At 34.5% G+C, this 17,568-nt stretch overlaps 1 protein-coding gene across 4 annotated transcripts in view; it reads left to right on the top strand.

Annotated features, from left to right (window-relative positions):
* The window catches only part of ATP6V1H (ATPase H+ transporting V1 subunit H), a 39,039-nt gene extending 22,896 nt beyond the window's left edge, over positions 1 to 16,143 (top strand). For all 4 annotated transcript variants that reach the window (XM_087961712.1, XM_087961713.1, XM_026670426.2 and 1 more), the window contains exons 4-14: positions 1,900 to 1,989; positions 3,158 to 3,271; positions 3,363 to 3,467; positions 4,245 to 4,286; positions 5,984 to 6,081; positions 6,684 to 6,876; positions 8,020 to 8,198; positions 9,313 to 9,438; positions 10,433 to 10,534; positions 11,828 to 11,941; positions 15,816 to 16,143. In XM_087961712.1, the coding sequence (XP_087817838.1) occupies positions 1,900 to 1,989; positions 3,158 to 3,271; positions 3,363 to 3,467; positions 4,245 to 4,286; positions 5,984 to 6,081; positions 6,684 to 6,876; positions 8,020 to 8,198; positions 9,313 to 9,438; positions 10,433 to 10,534; positions 11,828 to 11,941; positions 15,816 to 15,876 (1,224 nt within the window). In that variant the 3' untranslated portion in view covers positions 15,877 to 16,143. The remainder of the gene's footprint in view (positions 1 to 1,899; positions 1,990 to 3,157; positions 3,272 to 3,362; positions 3,468 to 4,244; positions 4,287 to 5,983; positions 6,082 to 6,683; positions 6,877 to 8,019; positions 8,199 to 9,312; positions 9,439 to 10,432; positions 10,535 to 11,827; positions 11,942 to 15,815) is intronic.
* Positions 16,144 to 17,568: the final 1,425 nt, after the last annotated feature.

Below are 17,568 nucleotides of genomic sequence, written 5' to 3'. Positions count from 1 at the left end.
CTTTTGTTGTGTTTCACCACAATAAAGTTATTCAGCGGTACAATATGATTACAATATGAGTACTCTTTTACAAATTATTTGCCATTATTAATAGTCAATCCTGAAACAGTATTCACATTTTGTTATTTGATATGGCTTTCTAGAAGATAAATTACATATCTGTATATGTCACTGATTCATATTTTGACACTCAGTAATCGATAGCCAATGAACAAACTATTTACATTAGAATTACTGAATTTTCATGGAGAATTTGATTATCATGGAAAAACAATCTGTTGTTCTCTTACAATCTGCTGTTCTCTGTTGTTCAGACAATAGTATATTTTACAGTCCAATAACATTGGTCATGCTAATGACATTGGTCATTAAAAATAAAATTGTATAGAAGCCTGCACCTAGGGTGGGCGATGCTTAATTTGTGACATGCAATCATGCATATATGAATGTATCCTTTTAGTACTTTCCACTACAATTATGCCAGCAAGCTCCATAATAAGACAGTTAACAAAAGTCTGATAGTTGTGCCACACTATTATAGACTGCATAGTAAATCTGAGCTATATGCTGCTTTTGTACTCTTTAATAGCCATGCTAGTATAAATAGATGCTTACTTTATTTGTTATTTCACTGAATCATCAAAGGTCTTTTAGTCCAACCCCTAGTTCAACAACACCATAGTCCAATATGTATGATATTGGTTATAACAATATTGTGTTATTAACAGCAAAACTATGCCATTGCTGTGTGCAGAATACTTCAGTTTGAAATATTTTAGCAATAGCACTTAGACTTATATAGTTCACAGTGCTTTTAAAACCCTCTTAGTGGGTTACAGTGTCAGCATGTTGCCCCCAAAATCTGGGTCCTCATTTTACCGACCTCGGAAGTATTGAAGGCTGAGTCAAACTTGAGCCGGTGATAATTGAACTGCGAAATTTCTGGCACAGTTTGATACATTCTAACCACTGTGCCACTGTGGCTCTTAATTAAATAATTTTATTAAATATTATAGGTTATAAACAGCTGTTCTAACCTTATAGAAAATACTAAAAACTCAAAATGTCCCCAACTCAGGGCAGCACTATTTGAGTTTGAAACTTTTCACTATGGCTATACTTTTTTTATAAGATCACAATAACTTTTTAGAATCTGAAATGTAACATTTTGTGCATCCCTTATGTACACATTTTTTTTTGCTATAACATTTATTTCTTGCAAAGGAATCTAGAGGGATATTTTCTTTTCCCTTCTCCCTCATTTTAGTGAAACATTTATGAATATTCTAAGAAAGCTTGTGGAGGGCAGCATAGCTGAGAGAGTGTCAGAAAGATTTCTGTGCATGGGTGTCTATATATTTATAGTCCTATTTATTTAAGTTAATGTATTATATTCTCCACCAGCCTGTAAAATCTATTAAAGATACTGTTTGAAGAAATGCCCATGTTAATATAATTGTGTGTGTATATGAAATCTTGTTTCTCTTAATGTTCAGCTGTTATAGTTCTGATCTTTTGGAACAGCGAAGGAGAAAGAGGCGAGCTTCCATACCATTTGGTTACAAATAGTTTTGTTTATTTTCCTCATATAAATTACAGCAAATATTTGTCTCTATGAATCTGAATTAGAAGTAGCAAAATATACGCAGCGTTTATTTTTCTAAATAGAAGAGAAGAATGAAATATTGCTGCTCCAATTGTCTTAGTGATAACTGAATTAATGGAATTTTTCAATAATAATAATATACTTAATGAAAGCATTCTAGCAAATCAATACATGAGAATATTCTGATCCATCAATTTAAGATTGTTTTTATGTTCACTGTTCAGCCTATGCTTGCAGAAATGCAGAGCAAAATGAGAATGAAAACAATGTCTAAAAATTTATTTTTTTCCTAGTGTGCTAAAACATTCATAAGTCTGATGACTCATATCTCCAAGGAACAGACAGTTCAGTATATTTTAACTATGGTTGATGATATGCTGCAGGTACGTTCATTAACTATTTTCATGATTAACTCATTGATATGCAGGTTTCTTTTTGCAGTATAGCTGGCTTTTTACTTGATATCCACTTTTCCAGTAATGCTGGACAGATTACACTTCCTGTGAGTAGGATCTCTTAGAAAATACTTCAGCCAATTTTTTTTAGTGTGGCATGATTACATTTATATCTTGAAATTCCTGAAAGCAAATAATGCAACAATTGATCTACTTGCCAAATGTACCAAAGAAAGTTGAATCTAATGGTTAAGCTGCTTCTCAATAAGCAGGACTTTCACCATCCTATACAATAAAGGGTAGTCAACCTAGTAGCCTCCAGATATTATGGACTGTGGTCTGCTATCCCATCCAGGTGACAGTTTTAGTTAGTATCTGTGAAAGCTGCTTCAGAATTATTTGGGTCTGGAAGCTTTGATTAGTGAAAAATGCAGAACTAGACTGCTAGCTGGTGTGCCAAACTTATGTTAAAATAAATTATTGCCAGCTGCTCTCTAGACATAATATAAGGTCATGGTAATCTTGGAATATTATCTACTCTCGTAAGCACCTTTATTTCTGATACATGTGTTCAGAGACACTAAATTCTTTATCAGTTACTTCTCTATGCTTGAATCCTACAAAACAAATAATGTTTACTTAATGTCTTTATAGTATCTGAATTAATAAATGATCCTTTTATTCTTAGGCATTATTCCAATGAAGTTTGGGTCTTGCAGTTTAACTTAGAAGGTTTTTGTAGTTTGACTTTGCTAAATATTGTAGTCATTTGCATTTTTAATGGAGTGCAATTTTATTAAAACATTAAATTGTTTGGAGGGAGGGGCTGTTTTTCATTCTAGCACTTTTGTATGCCTCAATGTAGACCATTTTAAGTGCTATGATAATGGATACATTGCAACAGCAAGGGAATCAAATGGCAAATGGACTGCAAGAAATGTTGATAATGGTGCATTATCATCGGCTTTGATCTAATTTACTCTTATCACCTAATCATAGCACTAATGCAGGATGAACATCAAAATGTAATTCTATGTATGTGTTATATGCATTTCTTATTTTGCTGGAACCATTTTGAAATAAATCTTATATAAGTATCAGTCATGATCCTTCCACTCTGGTATCAATACTGTATTTATTCCTTTCCTTTCAATAGGAGAATCACCAGCGGGTTAGCATTTTCTTTGACTATGCAAAGAGGGACAAGAACACTGCATGGTCTTATTTCCTGCCAATGTTGAATCGTCAGGATCTTTTCACTGTGCATATGGTAAACGTTCTATCAACAAAAACCCCAAATTTGCAAAGTAGCATATTCTTCTAGAAAGAACTGAAATTCTATTTTCTGTATTGTTTTTCAGGCTGCCAGAATCATTGCTAAACTAGCAGCTTGGGGACGGGAGCTGATGGAAGGCAGTGACCTAAATTATTACTTCAACTGGATTAAAACTCAGCTTAGTTCACAGGTATATGTAGTCATGCTTAAAATATCTGTAAATTAAATTACTTCAATTAAAAGAGTCTTAAGAGAAATTACTCTTCTGGGCTGCATCTAGTATATAGGTGGAATTGTGTTGCTTTCAGTGACCTAACATCTTTTTAAAGTGATGAGAATACAAACATTCACTGGGCTTCAATAAAATTGGTCAACATGAAAGACATGGACATATCCTTGTTGCTGGTCTTTTCCTGAAAAGTGCATGAAACTAATCAGTATTTGAGTATCACCAGGTAGCATCATACAATTAGGAAATTTCCCATCAGCTTTTATGCCAAGAAAAGTTACTGGGTGTTTTACAGCACAGAACTCATGATTATATTTTACTATGACAACAAATTCTATAGACACCTGCAGACTTCTGTTCTATTGATTAATGAAACAAAGCAGAAGATTCCAGTATGAAATATCTAAATATATTCTTGCATGTAAATGTCATGAACTTGACTGAATAGGTATTTTTGTGGATATTTTCAGGTTAAAAAGTCCATAAATGAGAATGAAATAAAAAGGACGTCGTACCCAATCATTCTTTATGAGTCTTCAGAACATGAATTGTGTTTGTAATTGATGCAAACATTGGAGTTGCTTGTTTAGATACTTTTCCTTTTTCTTTCCTTTCTATTTTTTTCCTTTTCCTTTTTTCCTTTTCCTACTTTTTCTTTTATGATTCTGTAGTTTTTAAAATCTATGTAAATTTCCTTTAAATAAAAATAATTCTGATAGTATATATATTTTATACCAGAAACTACGTGGTACTGGAAGTGCTAATGAACATGGAACTGATGTAAGTATATATTTCTTCAAGAATATAGGCTGGATCTGGACTAACCTTTGTTCTTTTTGGTAGCAATAGAAGCTAGTTTGGTTTCAGTTGTATATATACTAAAATATTTCTTAGTAGGCAGCTCTTGAAGTAATATTTAGTTGAATTCTCTTTCAATTCTCTTTTTATTCTAAAATCTTACTCATTCAAGAATCTGAGACTTCTTCTCAGTGAAGTATTTATTAAAATGTGCCTGATGGAAACCTATCAGTCAGAATTTGCAAAACAAGGCTGTTAGCCTAGAGCAAGGGTCTTCAAACTTGGAAAGTTTAAGACTTGTGGACTTCAACTCCCAGAATTCCTGAGCTAACATGACTGGAGGAAGAATTCTGGGAGTTGAAGTCCACAAGTCTTAAATTTGCCAAGTTTGAAGACCTAGAGAATCTAAGATCCAATGTAGCAGCACTGCATGCAGCACTGAGGTATTTCAGAAATCGTGTCTAAATTATTCCTAGCTCCTGAGTCAGTTTTGTTGAAGAGGAGGATGTGTGGATGATTGAAGGATGGTATGTTGTAATGAGAACTGGGACTCAGTTGAAATACTCAGTCTAGAAGACAGACTGTAGCACTCAACCTGGGGAAATTCAACAGATTGGATACACATGTTCTTTTTGTTAGTCCCCATAAAGGGATTGACACAATTAGCTACCTTGTGGAGATTTTTGACCCTAAATAGTTAAAAGGAATAGAAGCTGGAATTTTGATGGATTCTTCAATGACTTGCTGAGTAGTTTTTGTGTGTGCATAGATGAAGAAGCATAAGAGTTTATCAACTTACCAGATTTTTTAATACAGTTTTTGTTGGTGTAATACTGTAAGCCTGATTGGCTGTTTTTAGACACTATAGTTTAACTTAAGTGTCCATTCAGAAAAAAAAATATGTTGACGACTACATAAATTCCTTTTCCTATTTTGGAATCTTAACTGTAGGAAAATAATTAATCATAATTAAGAAAAAATGTGTTTTATGGATATAGGTTGAAATACTTTTGTTTAGTTTCCTGTTGCAAAGTAAGATACATTCATCAACTGTGTGGGTTAGTTCTACATGAAAGATACTATATGACTGCTTATTAGACATTCTTTGGAAACAGTGTAATAAGATCGCTTTGTTGCATACTGAACATTTGTAAACTAGTCACCTCTGTGAAGTAGGCATGCAAGAACATGCAAGTTCAAAAGTCAGAGCTGGGACTTTTTTATTTGACTGGATTCAATCTTGGAAAGGACCTAATGCACTTAATTCTGATGAGGTTCTTCTGAAATCATAATCTATTTTTGTTTAAGTGCTTTGTGGCACCAGATTTTTGTTTATTATTCTCTTTATATAAATGTATGAAAAATTGAAATAGTCCACATTAATTACTGGCTTGTGGTACTTCTTACTTTCAAACGTGAATATTTTAATCAGCACAGAATTAACTGTGCATTTAACCTTTAAGTCTGAATAAACCAATAAAAAGCTTAATATATTTGGTGAATTAGAACATTTTGTTTTGTTTTTTAAATCAAACTTTCTTCAGCCTGAAAATAGCAACAGGCATTTCTAGTGTTGGGCCAGCTTCTGCTTTCAGGATCGATTAATAATTGGAGACTTCCTACTTAAGAAATCATTTTATGTACATATCTTTAGGGAAATGTATCCTTCTTTCATGTAGAGTTCACAATATGTCCAATGTGTTGCTGGGTGCTTGCAGTTGATGCTCAGAGTTAATGAATACCGTTTTGCATGGGTAGAATCAGATGGAGTAAACTGGTGAGTATTTGTAAGAAAAAAAAATCAGTGTCTGTTGTTTTAGTGGACTATCTTCTTGGGGCATATTTAAGATGTCTAATTTAGAAGAATATCATTGTAATGCCTTTTAAAAGAGACATTCTCTGCGGGTAAGCAGCAGATTGTACTTAAAAGAATAATGGGGACTACTTATATTATGGACAGGAACACTGGCATGATGGATTATAAACATAAATCTGAATTCATTTAAAATTGCTATTCTGTTCACAGTAAATTTGGATTAAATTGCATTGAATGCTGAGGAGTTGCTCCAGGACATTTAAGTTAGACGAAAACATGTTCAATCAAGGCACTCCATAAGTGCAATTCAGCAATGAAACTAATAATAGTTGTGGCTTTCAGGAGAACATGTAATTTCATTATCCAGAAAAAATACAGATACCTCCCATGGCCATTGCTGGTTTAAGAGGTTTACAAGAATTCTAAAAATCAGCCTGTACATGATTTTCCCCTACCCTTTTTTTAAAAAGAGAGACCAGCTTTTCAAGATCTTGGGAATAAGGGCAAAATAGAGACTGAACAGATAGAAACTGTATGTTCTATATGTCTTTTTCCCCCTCCAGTATAATGGGAGTATTGAGTAACAAGTGTGGTTTCCAGCTTCAGTATCAGATGATTTTCTCTGTCTGGCTTTTGGCCTTCAGTCCTCAAATGTGTGAACACTTGCGGCGTTACAATATTGTTCCTGTTTTATCTGACATCCTTCAAGAGTCTGTAAAAGAGAAAGTAACCAGGATCATTTTGGCAGCATTTCGGGTGAGTGGATGAAACACATTGACTAGATGAAACCGACTGTGTTGTGTTGTGTGTGTGTGTGTGTGTGTGTGTGTGTGTGTGTGTGTGTAATAACTTGGTGTTGTTTGACTGTTTTTTTTTCCAAGCAAGAGTTGGCTTTGGAACTGGAAGGGCCTCAGTTGTTTGTCCTTTACTATAGTTCCAATTCATATCAAGGCCCTGTATGCCGAGAAGGGTCTGTTTGTTGGCAATATTTATTTTGGGACAGAGTGTCCAATTTTGACTAGGTGGACTATCGGAGGGGGTTTATCTGTGCTACAGTCTTGAATTGGACTTACATTAGCTATGAAAAAAAGAGAAATGCAGCATTAAACTGCATGGTAAATGTCATGTCCTCCAAACCATTCTGCCTTAATATTTTCAGATTTTAAAGCTGTGAAGCCAAGTATGCCTTTATCTGGAAGACTTGTGCACCTATCATTTGGTGCTTAAGTGCAATCCACAATACTCCCACACTCAGAATCTCCTTCCCTTCATGCAACTTTCACAGGCAAGGAAGCTTATTACTCCAGAGTAGAAATGGGGGCTTTCCAGTAGCTGTAGAAGGAAAAGGAATCTCTTTTTTCCAATTCTTCTGATAGAGTTTTATAGAGAAACGCTATTGGACACCATTTTCTCTAAATTGTTTTGGAGAAACGGGGGGGTCTGAGCAAATGTTAATGGCAACCCCTTAAAAACATTTTCTCCATGATGATCTATTCCTAATTTGGTCCTTCAAATTTTCTAATGATGCACTCATTGCCATTGTAACTGAATCCACCCACTTTGCTACTGATCATTCTCTTCTCTTTCTTTTCATCTTTCCCATCATTAGAGTCTTTCAGAGAAGAGTATACATTATACTTCATATAATGTATCTGAAGTAGGATAATTTGAGCTTGGTCATTTGTGTCTCCAGTGTGTTGATTTCTATCCTTTTATTTGTTTCCTTGGCTGTTATGGTATCATTTTAAGTAAAAACGTATAAAATTTTCCTTGTAAGCTTACTGGAGGAAACAGCTTAGTGGTATTATACATATTAAAATATATGAGCACAAATCACAAAGCAATATATTTTTCATTTATGATGACATTTTTAAAAAAATCCTTATATATTTTCCCTAGAATTTTCTAGAAAAGTCCACTGAGAGAGAAACCCGCCAAGAATATGCTCTTGCCATGATCCAGTGCAAAGTACTGAAGCAATTAGAAAATTTGGAGCAACAGAAATATGACGATGAAGATATAAGTGAGGATATTAAATTTCTGTTAGATAAACTTGGAGAGAGTGTCCAGGATCTCAGGTAAATTTTGCATTTAGAATCTTAAAAATGGCATAATAAGAATGTTGGCCAGACTTCAGTTAAAACTTTTTTTCTTCACAAAATCATTGGTGATCAAATAAAAGTTGACACATAAAGTAAATAGTTAATCTCAAAGTGCTGTTTCTAAAAACTTTGCAGGAATCATTTTGAGAGCTCTTAAAAAAACCTCTTCTAATAAATTGTGTCCTTAGATGGTTTGTACTTAAAATTCAAAAAGTTATAAAAACTATCTGGTGGTTATCATTTGTCACAACTACCACAATTAGTCTTTCAAATACATCCCTCCTTATAACAAAAACTCCAAATAATGTAGAATTAATAAAGACTATAAACATCATTAACATAGTTAACTCTTGTTAAATTTAAATGACGATTTTATGGTTCAAAATACCTGCATAATGAATAAATTTCATGGAGCTTATAAATCCATATTTTGAAGGATAAGGCAAATGTTCCAAGAGAGACCACTCTCTTAGAACAGGGGGCCCCAATCTCCGAGCTGCAGCCCACTACCAAGCCATGGCCTATTTGGAATTGGTATTAGGAACAGCAAAATATAATTTTTATCACTATAAAATAGAGGTTTAAAACAATTAAAAAGGTTAGCTGAAAAACAGAGGAAAAACATAAAAAGGAAAGCATTTTGGAATACACAATTACATTTTAATCACATGGAATAACATTGGCAGTCTTCCTGATTTGAGATACTGATCTCAAACCACTTCATAAACAAAAGGGAATACATATCACTGATCCAAGATTGTAACTCTGGGATCATGCTGTCTTTACAATATTGAAGAGTTATTTGTTTTTGCTAGCCCCCATTTTTGGTGATTCCATAATTAGGCAATAGTGAGTGACAAGTCATTTGAGTAAGTATTCCTATGTCCATTTTACACTTAATGGAGTTGACAGTCAATACCTTTAAAACATTCTCTAGAGTGCTCAGTAAACATAACAAAATGTTTTGTTGAATTAGTCTGGTAGTTAAGATTAGGAATATGCAGCTATTCAAAGCCAGTGGAAAAGCAAGAGGGCATCTTATATTGTCAAAGATCTTTTGTTCCTAAATTCATCTTCAATTTTTCCACAGTTCTTTTGATGAATATAGCTCAGAGCTTAAGTCGGGAAGACTGGAATGGAGTCCTGTTCACAAATCTGAGAAATTCTGGAGGGAGAATGCTGTAAGATTAAATGAAAAGAATTACGAACTGTTGAAGTACGTTCCCATATTCTCTCCTTTTCTCCCATTTTTTCTTTAACAATTGTAATGTATGTGTTGCTCAGAATAATGAAAATTGCATTTAAAACCTCTAGGCAAGATAAAATTTAAATTTCACTTCAGAGAAACACTTCCTCTTTAAACAAAATATAGAGGGTGATTCTTTAGATTGCAGCCCTTCTCCCTGTTGTTTTGAGAAGTGTTTTTGGCATTCCTACTGGAACCCTTCTGTTTCAAAACCATGTATTTGTGATTGTGAAAGAGCAAATTACATTTTTATTGTTTTAAAATGCAGGCTGCAACAAGGTTGTTAGCTTATAAATTCTGTGTTATGAGATGGAACAAATGTACTTCATTTCTACTAAGTGGAACCACCACTTTGAACTCCAGAGAAGCAAACATATATAAATGTAAACATATTCAACTCTTATTTCCTGGAAACATATGGAGACTATTGAAGATTGTGGAATGAGCTAGTGTAAGGTTCATGGAGTCTCTATGCAAATAAATAACATTAAATTAAAAATCAGCATCAAGTATATATATGTTTCATCTAAATATAGCACATTTCTACAGTGAAGCTAAAATGTTTTAGATATTTATATTATCCATTCAAACTGATATGTTCCTATAGCTGTTGGTGATTTATTTATTTATATTTTGGATGTCTGGCTTTGAAACTTAATTTGGATGCATATCGAATCAATAGGTTTAGTTGTACATGCATCAAGTTGACAACTTTCAAGAATACTGATATGCCTTTGTTCAGAAATTCTGAAGAGTATGCTTCATTATTTGTAATCAAAGGAATAAAATAATTAAAACATGGTATATTTTAATAAGAATTTATTCTTTTCATATGTAAACTTGTAAGTTGATATGGATTTTTAGAAATACACATTTCTAAATATTTGGATGCATATTCTAACGTTTTAAACATTCTAATATTTTGTAATTTAAATTTTACTATATACATAAAATTGTATTGTAGAATTTTGACAAAACTTTTGGAAGTATCAGATGATCCTCAGGTTTTGGCTGTAGCTGCTCATGATGTGGGAGAATACGTACGACACTATCCTCGAGGAAAACGGTAGGCAAAATTTATGTCTTACATCTGCTTTTAAGTTATTGTAGTAGTTATTTCAATATTGCATAGAAGTTTTTATTTGGTTGTATGCAACTATAAAATGCCTGCAACAGCTTTTAAATAGATGCATTTATTTGGCTTATTTGAGGATGTAGAAAATAATCTAAATGTCCCATTGGAAAATGAACTTAATGCTGTTTTTTAAAACATCAAAGGAAATCAGAATCCATTAAAATAGGCAACTAATTTCTTTTTTTTAATCTTTAAAAATTCTTGTTATTCTGTTCAGTTCAGTTTCAGTTTATTAGAGTCACAGACCAGAAACCAGAACAAATAAAAATACTAGGTGAATATCCAATTAAAAATTCCAGAATAAAATAATAAATAACAGATAAAATCTATGTCAAAATCCAGTCTTTCAATTACACTATACTAAAATAACAATCCATAAACTGTGAGGCCTATAGTCAATTTAATAACTAAAATGCAAACAAATAAGCAGTGCAAATGGTTTGCCATATTTGTTATATAAAATAGCTGTGGTGGATTAGACATGTGTTTCCGACGAATCTCCAGTGCTGCTACAGTTATTCTGTTCATATTTCCTGTCTGGCTTCTGCTTGCACTGGAAGTATTGACAGTGAATTCAAAATAGACTTTAGTGTTGCAGTTAGCTGGCATTCAGTCCTCTCAAGCAGCCATTCCAAGAGAAAATGCATGCCTAGTTTCCATGTTGCATTTAATAAATGCCAGAAAGGTGAAGAGTGAAAATGCCATTTTGACAATAAACAATCTGAAGAACATACATTTCTATTGTCTCTGAATTAGGATGATTTCATGCTTGTTATTACATTTATATTTTTATGTAAGGAAAACTAATTATATTTTTTATGCTAAAGTGATGTGTATTTTGATTATTTAGAGGTGAACTATTTTACCTTCTATTTAGAATCTTGAACAAGGTGACTCCTGTACAAGTTCATAATTTGAAATTTCTAATTGTGAGAAATCAGAAGAGGAAGTAGTATCAATAATACATTTGCCTGTGTTATTTTACACACCCCACCACTTACTTACTTTCTTTCTTTTTCTTTCTTTCTTTCTTTCTTTCTTTCTTTCTTTCTTTCTTTCTTTCTTTCTTTCTTTCTTTCTTTCTTTCTTTCTTTCTTTCTTTCCTTCCTTCCTTCCTTCCTTCCTTCCTTCCTTCCTTCCTTCCTTCCTTCCTTCCTTCCTTTCTTTTCTTTTCTTTTCTTTTCTTTTCTTTTCTTTTCTTTTCTTTTCTTTTCTTTTCTTTAGTGTGATTGAACAGCTTGGTGGAAAACAGCTTGTGATGAATCATATGCATCATGAAGATCAGCAGGTTCGCTACAATGCCTTACTTGCTGTGCAAAAGTTGATGGTTCATAATTGGTATGTGATGGCTAAGTTTTATTTTTGTATTGACAAAAAGAATTTATTTTCTCATTCCTTAAATCTTAATTATGAAGTATCAGATTAATTATAATATTCTGATTATTTTTGTTATTCACACCAATAATTAAAAGTAATATTGCTGAAATGGATTGGTATGACTTTTTATTGTTTCTTTTTTTCTATATTTTTATGATATTTCAGTACTTGATAAAGGCTTATTTGTACACCTCAGTATTTGTGAGTTATCAATGAATGTTTAATGACATAAAACTCGATCTGTTGTTGATAATTTGTGCTTTTGCTTACTTTTTTTACATAGATTTTATTGAAATTTCTTGCAAGATTTTATTCTTCCATAATATGTTGTCCCTGAAATCTATCTGTATGTGATTGATAAAATATAAATAGAATATAATGCACATTCTCTTTATACCTCTACCAGTAGTAAAATGTATTAATTACAGAAATTACAAATAACTCACTTGCCCACTTGTTTTTCATATGAGTCTATATGTATATTTTATTCATATTAAGTGGATTTTTTTAAAGGATTTGTATTACAAAAAAATCTACACCCTGCCAGGCAGCTCCTAGAATTTAATAGCATTATTGCTTATGCAGCAGACATAACATAATCAATACTATTTTACTTGGGCTCTATTTTTTATGCAATTTTTCAGTGACTACTTAGAATGCATGCAGCACTGTCGGTGATAGAACGTTTAGCTCAACGTCAGGAAAAAATATTAAAGCATTAATTTAAAAGTTCATAAAGTTAGGAATACAATGGAATTGAGATTGAGGCATTATTAGCTGAATCTCATTACTGAGGCAAGGTTCTTTATAAGTTAAGATTAATTTTACCATCTCTAACTATTACAAATAATAGTTCTTCCTCTGTGAAACTTCGATTATGAGACTTTTCTCATAATTGTTCTTATAGCATCATATAGATTGGTTATTTATTTATTTAAAACATTTATCTAGCCACTCATCTTCTAACCAACTCTGGGGGGCTCTCAATCAAAAGTTAAGAGAACATATAAACCATATTAAAACTATACAACTAAACATATTAAAATATTAAAAACAAACCTGGTGCTAAATCAAACACTTAGTGTGCAGTTATCCAATCTGATACCAACACTTGGGAGAAAAGCCAAGTCTTCAAAGCCAAATTTCAGTGTGCAGAGTGTTCTATAGGGCAGGGCATGCTTCCTAGCTCCCATGTGCCTACTCTATGTGACCTGGTAGGGCAGGTAGATGTTCTTAGAAAAGACAGTCCTGCAGACAACCTGGCCATATTCGTGGCTTTGACCAGCATGTTGAATACACCAAGAAAGAAACTGGAAGCCAGTGTAGCTCACACAGCAAAGATATTACATGGGCATACTTAGGGGTCTCCATTACTGTACGTTCTGTTGCATTCTGGATTAGTTGACATTCTTGGGTGATCTTAAAGGGCAGAAGTGGCAGCATTATATATATATACCGTATTTGCCGGCGTATAAGATGACTTTTGCCCTAAAAACATGCCTCCAAGTGGGGGGTCGTCTTATACGCCGGTAAATACATTGTCACTCGGTGCAAGAGCGACGGGGCGGAGCTCCGCAACTTGCGAAGCCTCTTCAAGCCCAGCCGGAGTCTCTTCCTCCTCCCACCCACCCACCCACCCACCCTCCGCCTGGCTCGGGCGCTTGCGGAGGCCAATCTGGAGGTGGGGTGGGGGTGGAGCGGAGGGTCTCTGGCGGGCCGCTTCGCCCAGCCAGCCCCGAGCCGCGTAATGGCCCAGGGAGTGGGGGGAGAAGGTGGTGGGGTGGACTGTGGCGCCCCTCCTTCTGGGCAGCGGGGCGGGGGCGGCAATTTGCTCCTCCCGCTTCTCCCTCCCTCTTTGAAAGACCGGGAGGGCTGTGCTTGGGGCGGGGGGGATGTCCTCAGGAAGTTCCTGATGGGACCCCGCTGGGCAGGGCCACCCAGCTCCCGAGCTGCTTTCCAGGGTCCCCTTGGGAAGAAAAGGGTCCGGTGGGCGGTGGAAGAAGGCGAGCGCCTCCTCCCGCCCCTGTCCTGTCCCGTCCCTCCTCTTGTCCCCTCCTCCCCTCCTCGCTTAAGAGAGAAAGATCTGCCTCCCCTGCACCGAGCTTCCACCCGGCGCCGCGTCTCCCGGCCAGCGCGCGCTGCGACTTGGGAACCGGCCAAGCGACTTTAAACCGAGCGGAGGCCAGAGATAGCCGGAATTACCCTCCACACCACACACACACACACACACAGAGAGAGAGAGAGAGAGAGTGAGTGAGTTGGCAGCTGTCCATCCCCCACCCTTGGAGTCCCGATGGCACGCACGCGGGGCTGTCACAAAGAAAGGGAGAGGAATTGAGTGCCAGCCTGAGAAAGGCGAAGCTGCCTCTCTAAAGCATTTTGGTGGCTTTGTAAGTTTGGGGAAAGGGGTTGGGGGTGTCAATCAAGAATTATATCCAGAATACCCCAAGTGTTACAACTTCATCAGATTTGCCGGCGTATGAGAAGGTTTATATATATATAAAATTCCTTTATTTAAAAGTAAAATAAAACTGATGTAATTAAATGTATAGTGTTTATGAACTATATATTTTATTAATTTGAAAGCTAATTTTTGTTTTGTTGTTTGAAATTCATTTTATAATAATGTGAAGCTGCATAAAATATTAGACCTAAAATGTTCTTTTAACTTGCTCTCCAAGTTAATTTAACAATGCTTAGCTGTTGTTGTTTTTTCCTTTCCAGTAATAAATGTTGTCCTCTGGTCTTTTGCTACAGAGATTATGTTCAATGTCCTTGTTATTTTTTGTTTAACCTTTCTGTGCATCATACAATATAAATGAGCTGGCATATGTGTGCAGATGAAAAAAATATTTTCTTCCAGAATCTAAATAAGAGTCAGTCACAATTAAGTTGCTTTAAGTAAAAATTCAATTCTTTCCCTGCCTGTCTTGCTGCAAATGACTTTATTCAAGCTCTTTAACTGGACGGCACATTCCAGACTCCCCTTTTAAATTCAGAAGCACAAAGACAGCACAAAGCAATGCTGGGTTTGGTTTGATTGATTTTTGAAAGTTAGCACAATTTCATAAAATTCTGACTCTTAAGCTTCTACAACTTGTTAATATTCTACTTATTTTAAACTGTGAAACATTAAGTACCCAGTCTATAGGGATTACTAGATTTGAAGAGATTAATAAAAATCAATGTGGTGCAACAGTTAAAATATCGAAGAAGAACTGGTGAAACCTAGTCTGAAGTCCACCTTTAGGCATGGCAACTCACTGGATAACTTTAATCCAGTGTCTCTTTTTCAATCCAATTCAATCCCTATATTAAGGAATTGTGGGGATTGAATGAAGTGAGATCCCCATGTATATATCCCTGTCTGCATAGAAATTTTTAGGTACACAGATGTCATGGAATAGTATAGCAGAGATGAGGAGGAGATCAGATTGCCTTAGTTTTATTCTAGAGAAATTGCCAGTTTTCCTAGCAAAGCTGAATGTGTTGTAATCTCTGAAGAAAGACCACACAAGGCCTTATTTTTACCACCTTTTCCAACAATTATTGTAAGATGTAAAATAAAATTTAAAGCTATCATACGGTCAATGCTCTTCTAATATAAACTAGCATGAATTCTGTTTGATACTTGGCTTCCTGATTTAAAATTCAAATTTGAATAACTTCTCAAAAGTAGAATCTCTGAATTGCCAAAGGATTGACTGGTCTTCAGACAGTAAATTGCATGCTTGTTTTTCATTACCTCTTGTTTTTTATTCCTTTCTGAAACTCCATTTAGGTATTGTCTTTTCATAATTTTTTCTCTTCCCTTTTCCATATTGCTTTTTTGTAGGGAATATCTTGGAAAACAGCTACAGTCAGAACAGCCTCAAACAGCTGCAGCACGAAGCTGAGCCTCAACTTTCTTTGATGAGATAACCATAATTGCTACAAGTACCTTCAAGTACACAGAAGAAAATAATGTAGTTGAAGTCCCTTTAGCTGCCTGCTACTGTGAGCTTTCCTTCCAATAAATCTTCCAATCTTGTTGCCTGAAGGGCCTTGTGTTGTAAATCATTTCATTTGCTGGCAGGAATACAACAGAATATCCAAGATAGCTAATGTGTAATGTCTTTATTTTATGTATTTATTGTCTTTAAAAATAAAGAATAATTATTCCATATTGTTTAATTGTCTTTTCATTGTTCATTATTGGCTGCAAATCACATTCACTTTGTAAAGTGATTGGGGTTTTTTCTTATTGATTTATTTATTGAAAGTATTTTTATCTGGTTCTTCAGGCAACATTTAACACTACATTTCCTTTTTATTTTACAATTTAAAATATGTAAAAACAAATAGAAGAAAGAAGAATTTTAAAAATCTTTGGCACCAATTTTTTAAATTATGGATTTAGATACAATTTTAGGGAGAGGAGATGAAAAACCTGGCAGAATTGTTGTTTAGCACAATGAATGGAATTACCATTCCCACATCCTTTCTGGCTGGCTCCTTTTCATGAATAAGTTGATGATTGGTTAGGAGATAATGTTATATGCAGAAGGCCCTGCTGCCAACTTCCTTCCATGCCTACAGGGAAAGTTCTTTTCATGTTTACTATTGAGTAGCAGTGGTCATGATAATGGACAAAATAAAAATAACTCACTAATGAGACTTGTATGTTTATAGTTTTTTTATATAGGTGTTACATATCTTACAAATGTCTAGACAGAGATTGCTTTTAAAAAAATACGTGAAGAGACTTGACTCCTTGTGGTTCAGTGGATAGGCCTATGTAGTTTTCATGACAGCATGGCAGATATTCTACTGCTGCCATGAAAACTACATGGGCCTATCCACTGAATCAGAAGGAGTCAAAATCTCTCCACATAGTTTTTAAAAGCAACCTCTGTCAAGACATTTATAGATGTGTAACACCTATATAAAAAACTACGAGTTTACTGTTACTGCCTATTTTTTTAACTTCCTAGTCTAGTTGCAATCTAGTCTAGCATTTGCTGAGGAAACCATCAAAGTATTAATCAGCTCCAATTTTAACTAGCATTTTAGGAATAACTTACCTGTTGTGACCTGCTTCGATCATATTGTTACTGGATGTTATTTAGTTGTAATATAAATATATAATTGATCCAGATTAAAAGAATGAGTCTCTTTTACATTAGCTATATTCATAGTTTCCTGCATAATGGCCTATCAACTCACTTCAATTGGAGAAACAAAGTAAATTAATCTAAATATTTATTTTTGGTAGCATATATTAGACTAGAAAAATCAGCATAGATAGCCACAGTTTTGACACTTTGGAACTGGAGAGAATATAAAGAAAAGGGCATGTAGGTGATAAAAGTACATTAGGGTGATATCTCTGGCATGTGATATGTTAGAAAATAAGTAATAGTAAACAAAAATGTTTAAATTTTCTGCAATTACCACTATTCAGCTTATTTTTCCAATGACTCAGTGATTCATGTGATTCTCATAATATACTTTCAGCTTGTAATATACTTTCAACACTCATAATATATTATAATATACTTTCAACAGTGATGGACAAATCTTAGAAGAGATTAAATGGCATTTCTTTG

This window comes from Notechis scutatus, chromosome 3 (assembly GCF_049901735.1).
Source record: "Notechis scutatus isolate UNSWTSFEM ecotype Mainland chromosome 3, rNotScu1.2, whole genome shotgun sequence".
Lineage (NCBI taxonomy): Eukaryota > Metazoa > Chordata > Lepidosauria > Squamata > Elapidae > Notechis > Notechis scutatus.
Note: the sequence above shows the minus strand (reverse complement) of the source record. Positions and strands in the feature narration are given on the sequence as shown.